We start from the raw sequence: 7,852 nt of genomic DNA on the forward strand, positions 1-7,852 counted from the left end.
GACGACGAGCTGTTGCTGTTGCTGCTGCTGCTGCTGCTGCTGCTGTTGCTGCTGCTGCTGCTGCTGCTGCTGCCGCTTGTGCTGATATGTCTCTTGCTGCCGTTCGTCGTCACTGCAACAGCAGCAGCAGCAACACATTGTCTATTCATGTGATGCAGCAATTCGTTTAAAGAGCAGCAGCAACAGCAGCAGCAGCAGCACGAACAGCAGCAACACCAGAAGCAATGCAGCAACAGCAACAGCAGCATTAGCAGCTACACCAGCAGCAGCAAAAACAGCACTAGCAGCTAGAGCAGCAGAAAACGCAGCAGTAGCAGCTGCAGCAACATCAAAAGCAGCAGCAGCTGCAGCACCATCAGCGACAGTAACAAAAGGAGGGTAAAGGGGGCCTTTATAGGCACAGGTGAGCAGCGTGCAGCAGCAGCAGCAGCAGCAGCAAAGCAGCAGCAGCACAGCAGCATGTCAGTGAAAGAGGCTTACTTGTTTTTAATTCTGGTGTACATGCAGCTCCTCCTGCGTACATCCGGGTGTATGCAGCCCAGGACGCAGCCTTGTGCTCCTCGTGCAGCAGCTGCTGCTGCTGCTGTTGCTGCTGCTGCTGCTGCCGCGCCTGTGCATCATACTTTTGCAGATGCTGCTGTTGCTGCAGCAGCAGCAGCTGCTGCTGTTGCTGCAGGTGCTGTTGCTGTCTTGTGGCTGCGTAGTTTGCTCCCAAGCAGCACTTTGCTGCCTCCGTGAAGACAGCAGCTTCTGATTTTGCGTACAGTTCTGCATTTGCTGCTGCATTTGCTGCTGCTGTTGCTGCTGCAGTTGCTGCTGCATTTGCTGCTGCAGCAGGTGCTGCAGCAGGAGAGGGCCTGCACGCTGCTGTGCTATCCAACGAAGCAATCAGAGCATCTGCTGGCGTAGGGAGCATATTTGCTGCTGTTTGTGCTGCTGTTGCTGCTGCACTTGGTGCTGCAGTTGCTGCTGTTGCTGCTGCAGGCATGCAGCGGCTTCTGTTTGTGCTGCCTCTTGGGGGCCCTACCGTGGGGCCCCAGCCTCCCTTGAGGTCATCATCCATCCTATACCTCGCTGTTGCTGCTGCTGCTGCTGCAGCAACAGCAGCAGCAGCGGCAGCAGCAGCTACGTCTGCTGTCGGCAGCAGCAGCAAAAGCCTCTGTCATCCATCTGCGTATTATTGTATAAAGAAGAAGTATAAATTTATTTTTAAACAAGCGGAAAGATAAGATGTTGAGGGGCCCCTTCTGCAGCAAATAATATTTGTTAATACTAGACAGAAAGCCTGCTGCTGCTGCTGCTGCTCCTGCTGCTGCTGCTCCTGCTGCTGCTGCTCTTGCTGCTGCTCCGGCTACTGCAGCAGCAAGAATGTTGCTCGCTTAGGGTCACCTGCAGCTCCGACGTTTGAGGTGTATATACACCTAAAATTATGTGTTAAGTCTTTCTATTGACTTGGTTTTAATATTTATATTTAATTAAAGTTTCAGAAGGAAGAAAAAGAGTAGGAAAAAATAGAGAAAAATGAAAACGAACAAGGGCTGCTGCTGCCGCTGCTGCTGCTGCTGCTGCTTCTGCTGCTGCTGCTGCTGCTGCCAGCCACCATAGAGGGGGCCCCACATGTAGAACATTTTTTTATTGCATTTTCATAGTGTTTAATAATTATTTAAAATATTTTGTTTTATTGTTTTATAACTAAAATATAATTATAATAAAATACTGCAGACGCAAACAGCTGACAGACAAAGACTAGCAGCACCGCTAGCGCTTTATAAACAAAATATTTGTTTTACTGTATAAAAAAAAAAAGATTTATTTATCTGTTTTTGTTTGTTCGTTCTCCTTATAGATGGCCTGCTGCATGCAACATACCCGTTGCATGCATCTACAGGGCACCCACACGACCTACACTATATATAATATATATAGTATATATATACATATATGTATATATATGTGTGTATATATATGCATATATATATATATAGGGCGCAGAGTACATATATATATGTAGGCACTCTGTTTATATATGCATGCATATATATATATATATATATGCGTAGGCAGAGTATATATATATAGACAATGTATCAACTTATATATGTATATATATATAATGTATATGCGTAGAGAGAAAATATATATGTATATATATACATATATAAAATATATATATACAGAGTGAGAGAATATATGTATATATATATATATATATATTCATATGCATATTATATGCGTATATATATAATGTATATATTATATATATTATGCTCCACGCTTCACCTGGCAGTCGCATGCGTCCTAACATTAATTAATGCGGCCTCTGTGAAGGGCTTTTAGCGTTTTTCTACGTTTATTATTAAATTAATAATGTGCAGTAATAATACTTCAGAGAAAGATAAACATATTGATTTAAATTATAAGAAGAATATAATATTTTATTTTATTTGATAATATTACTTCCATCCATTTACCGTACTCCTAAACTATCAAAAAAATAACAAAGTAATGCATATAAATATAAATATTATATATAATATACATTTACGCATATGTATTTATATATATATATATATGTATATGTATATATATATATATATATATATATATATATGTACAGAGAGAAAGAAAGAAGAAAAGAAGCAAGAGAGTTGAGACAAAAATAAAGCAAAGAGCAGATTATCTCCCCGCTATTTTTGATGCTTCTTGTGCACCGAAGCTCAGCTTTGTAGGGCTGATGAAGGGAAGAGACATCTTTCAGTGATTGTTATCTCAGTTTGCTGCAGCTGCTGCTGTATATTTTAAACTGATATGCAAGCTCTAGCGGGTCTCCCGTTAACGCATGCATTAATCATGCGTTTCATGCTACTGAAGAAGAAGTAGTTGACCCTACTTCTTCTTCAGTAGTAATTAATGCATGAGGAGACAATCTTCATGCAAGGAGAATATATAGACATAACTACTTCAGAGACAGTTTGCTGCACTTGTCTCTATTTCTCTCGCCTAGTAGGATACGCCCTCGTGCCGGGGCTGTAGCAACGTCATCCATGCGTTCTACAGCAGCAGCAGCAGCAGCAGCACGAACGGTAGCAGCAAGAGCCGCTTCATTTGCTGCAGCAAGGAATGCCACAGCAAGATATGCAGCAATGCTGGTCACTCAGCAGGGGATAGATGGAGCAGGAGGAGGGGCTCTGCAGCACTTGCTGCTGCTACTGCAGCAAGTAGTGTTTCTAGTGCTGCACGGGTTCCTTTTGCTACATATCTTGCTGCTGCACTCCTTGCCGCAGCAAGTGAAGCTGTTCTTGCTGCTACCGTTTGTGCTGTTGCTGCTGTTGCTGCTGCTGTCGAACGCATGCATGACGGTGCTATAGCCCTGGCAATACATTGGTTTGTAACGCCAACTTATCCTTAGCGCGGAGCTATCTATCTCCATTGCACTGCATGCATGCATGCATGCATGCATGCATGCAAGGGTGATAGCTGCATGCATGCATGCATGCAACGGTGATAGCTGCATGCATGCATGCATGCATGTAGAGAACGACAGCAACGTCATTGCGAGAAGGCCAACAGGAGAATAGAGACGCTGTGCACGTGCAGCAGACACAAAACTTGCAGAGACACCAGAAAACAAGAAGATAAGAATACGGCAGGAGACAAATACAGTAAAGTTTGTTTCTATGAAGCCATCCTTCAGAAGAGTATGCTTGTCTCTTCCTGTTCGATACGACGCCAGAGGAAGCAAGCATCTGCCTATACACCCCAGCTTAATTCTAGCATATTTACCTCCTTTGTAGGCAGTTGCTGCAATAACAGCAAACATAAATTTAAATTAAATAGCAGACAGACACTCAAAAAGAGTGTACACCCCAAAGGAATTGTGCGAAGCAGTTCTACACGCTTAGCGACGCCCCCGCCTCGAGACACCGATGGCTAAAGACATGCGAGCCAACAGCGCAGCCTAAAGCTGTTCGATATATATATATATATATATGTATATGTATCTATGTATATATATATATATATGTATGCATGTATAAATAAACAAATATATATATATATATGTGTGTGTATGAATAAACACGTACACAAATATATATATATATATAGATGTATATAGATGTATATGTATAAATCTATATATATATATGCATTTATATGTGCATTTATATGTGCATTTATAATTATATATACATACATGTGTAAATGTACAAATACATATATATATATACATATATATACATATATATATATACTTTGGGGTAGAGAGAGCATAATATTGTAAAGGTATTTACACGCTCTCCAGCGCAAATGATATTCTCCTTCTCTGATCAACTCCTCTCCCTCTGTTAATATGTAAGTTGAAGGAGCCGCTTTAAAAACTTTTATGCGTTTGTATAAACAGGTTGGTGTCTCCTTCGTACTCGCTGTCTCCTCTCACTTATGCTGCTGTTGAGTGAGAGAAGGAGACAGCCAGTGCTGTTAAACGCCCGCCGCTGTCTCTATCTTTTTTATTTTTTTGTTGTTCAGGTGTCTGCAATAGAAAGAGGCGGCAGCAGCACGGGAAGCATAAAGAGCAGAAAAATAATGTATTGAAAGACCGGCAAGCAGCAACGTCAGGCGCACAGCAGCAGCAGCAGCAGCAGCAGCAGCAGCAACCGCAACAATACAGCTTCTGCGGCAGATGCAGCAACACCAACGACAGCAACAAGATATGCAGCAGAAGGAAATGCTGGAGCTGTAGAAACAACACTTGCTGCAGCGGCAGCAACTGCTGCAGCACATGCTGCACAAAATGCTGCAGCAGCAACTGCTGCAACAAATGCTGCACAAAATGCTGCAGCAGGAGCAACTGCTGAAGCAAATGCTGCAGAAAATGCTGCAGCAGCTCTCTTCCTGTTCCAGCCATCTCTTGGCTGGCGCTCAGCAGACGCACGAGGGCATTTGCTGCTAGAGGAGGGTAAGGGGGGTACAGGTGTGTTGCATGCTGTCTCCGAAGATGTATTGATATATATATATATACATATATATAAATATATATAAATATATATGAATACTTGCATGCAGAGAGGCTGCTGAGGGCTGTCTGGGTGGTGCACAATTGCCAGCAGTATTAATTAATGCTTCAGAGTTGCAGCTTGGAGACAGCAGGGGAGACGCCTTCCCGGTGTCTCCTCTCTTCATCAGCCTGAGACAGCTGTGTCTCCATGCACTGAAGGACTAGATGTTGAAAGTAGTTAATTTGTTTGTGCTTTACTTCTTACCTCATGTGTCTTAGGGTTTGAAGTTATAGGTGAACAGAAGTCTACACATCATGTAAGAGCCGCCTACAATACAGCAGCTCGTTCATATTGCTGCAGGGGGAGATGCGGGCTTGAAAGTGTTTGATCTGTCTCCTTGTTGAGGTGTATAGGGAGACAGCAGGATTGTCTATGAAGGTATGAAAGGCCTACACTGCTTTATTTTCGCTGTCTTTGTCTGCATAGGAAGGAGGGATAAACTGCTAGCAATGAAGCACTTCTGAGTGAAGGAGAGGGTGAGACATTTGATATAAAAAGATATATTAATATATATTTATAATACAAAACAAAAAGGGCTTAGAAAGAATGTATATAAACACTTGATGTGGCTGTGTATATACATAAGACAGCTGGTGTAGACAGCGCAGAGTGTATAGCCAGTGAAGAGGCGTCTAGCATGTTTGAAAATAAATAATATGCATGCACTTTATTAAAAAGTAATTAATTATTTATTTATTTATTTTTATTTATTTATATTGCTGCTTATAAGGGCCTCAACACTCCTCAGGCATCTCTCTGACTAGACAGCAGGGGGGTGTATACATACCCCCTCCTTGTATTTGATTTAGCTCGTTTGTCTGCAGAAAAAGATTATTTTTTTGATAAAAAGGGTTTATTTTAATAAATGAATATATTAATAATATATTTAAAAGAATTTAGCGAGAAAAAAGAAACAAAACAAACCCTCTTTGCTGCATCTACTGCATACATACACCATACATAACGGTGCGCAGGCCTCCACTGCTGCGCCCTCCCCTCCTCTCGTGTAGACGTAGATGACTATGTTTGTTTGTTTGTACTCATTTAAATAAATATATTTTCTTTATTATTCTATTTTGTTGGGGTTTATTCATTTGTCTGCTCCCTTGTCTTTCTTCATCTCGCCTCCAGCAACCTACTTCCCTGCCCTGTCGCCTCCTGCAGCAGCAGCAGCAGCAGCAGCAGCAGCAGCAGCAACAGCAGCAGCAACATAAAACTATCACAATGGCGCCAAAGAAAGTAGCAGCAGCAAAGACAGCAAAGACACAAAAGAGAGGTAGAGCAAAGAAAGACCCTGATGCTCCTAAGCGTGGGACCCCTGCATATATATTTTTTATGAAGGAGAAGCGCGAGGAGATCTGTAAGAAGAACCCGTCTATTAAATCTGCTACTCAGATAGCAGCACTTGTAGGTGAAGAGTGGAAGAAGCTTACACCTTCTCAGAAGGCCCCTTATGAGAAGAAAGCTGAAGCAGATAAGCTGCGTTATCAGAAGGAGGTTGCTGCTTATAAAAAGAATAAGGCAGGTCAATAGATCCTGTACTCAACCATGTTGCAGCAACAACAGCAGCAGCAGCACCAGCAGCAATAACTGCAGCAGCAGTATTTACACCTAGCATTCATTATTGCCTCTAATACTCTTTGCTGCAGCAATTCTGGGCGTACAGCAGCACAGAATGCTCGTGCTGCTGTTGCTGCTCTAGCATACCGTCATCATCATAGTAGCAGCAGCAACAGCAGCAGCTGAGGCAAACCAATGTACACATAGAGGCAGCTGCAGCATTCTCTGCTGCAACAGCAGTACAACAACCCCACCCCCTCCACCAGCAACCAATTCGCGGCTGCAGCAGCAGCTGCTGCTGCTGCGTCTCCTTGTTTGCGTCTGTATGCGTTTGTCGGCAGTAATCAACAACAGCAGCAGCAGCAGCAGCAGCAGCACATTGTTCTTCTCTGGGGCCTCAGCATATCATTATGCATGCATGTTTGTGTTGCTGCTGATGATTAATAAAGATAAATTAGAAGCAGCAGCAGCAGCCTCCGCTGCTACTGGTGCTGTGCTTCACTAGTCTTGCTGCTCTTCGTCTGTACAGGCAGCAAACTTGCTTTAAGTGGGTTTGCTGCAGCAGCAAGGAAGCCGCAGCAGCAGCAGATGAGGTGTATGCATACATGCATGCATGCATATATGGATATGCTTAGGAGGTTGTTTGTTTATTTATGTCTCTCTGTATATTTTGTTTGCTTTCTTCTTCATCTCTTCATCTGCACACTTGCAGCAAATTACTGCTAGGCGTTCTGTCTTTTAGTTATATATTAATTAAACTGTAACAGAGAGGGAGCTTTAATATTATTAATTATTATTATTATTTATTTGCTGGCTGCATCTTCAGGTGTACATACACCTCAACTTGCAGACAGACAGACGACTGTCGTTTCTAACAAACCGTACAATTCTTCTTGGCGTCGCCCGTTGTATTTGCTGCTGCTGCTGCTGTTCTTGCTGCTGTTGCTGCTGCTGCTGTATTTGCTGCCGTCGGCGCTCTTGCAGCTGTAGTTCTTGCTGCTGCTGCAGCAGCAGCATTAAGCAGTTCTTTCTGCTGCTGCTGCAGTTAGTAAAGATGTTATTAGGGGTAGTACTGGGGTAGAGAGAGACGTATAGTTAGCATATTAATTAGCTAGTTAGCTAAAGAACAAGCAGCTAGCTGCTGCTGGGTGCAGCAGCGGCTCTTTTGGAGTGTACAGGCAGGTGTTAATGCATGCATGCGGTGTATATACACTGCAGAGATAAACGGTTTCTCT

The 7,852-nt window shown here is 42.9% G+C and overlaps 1 protein-coding gene across 1 annotated transcript in view; it reads right to left on the minus strand.

The window, feature by feature from the left end:
• EAH_00025710 (hypothetical protein, conserved) overlaps nt 1–1,063 on the minus strand; it is a gene marked incomplete at both ends in the record, with an annotated part of 7,848 nt that extends 6,785 nt beyond the window's left edge. Inside the window, one exon of the mRNA XM_013396606.1 lies at nt 522–1,063. Coding sequence (XP_013252060.1) covers nt 522–1,063 — 542 coding nt within the window. The remainder of the gene's footprint in view (nt 1–521) is intronic.
• Nucleotides 1,064–7,852: the final 6,789 nt, after the last annotated feature.

Source organism: Eimeria acervulina, genomic scaffold (assembly GCF_000499425.1).
Source record: "Eimeria acervulina Houghton genomic scaffold, Eah_scaff210, whole genome shotgun sequence".
Lineage (NCBI taxonomy): Eukaryota > Apicomplexa > Conoidasida > Eucoccidiorida > Eimeriidae > Eimeria > Eimeria acervulina.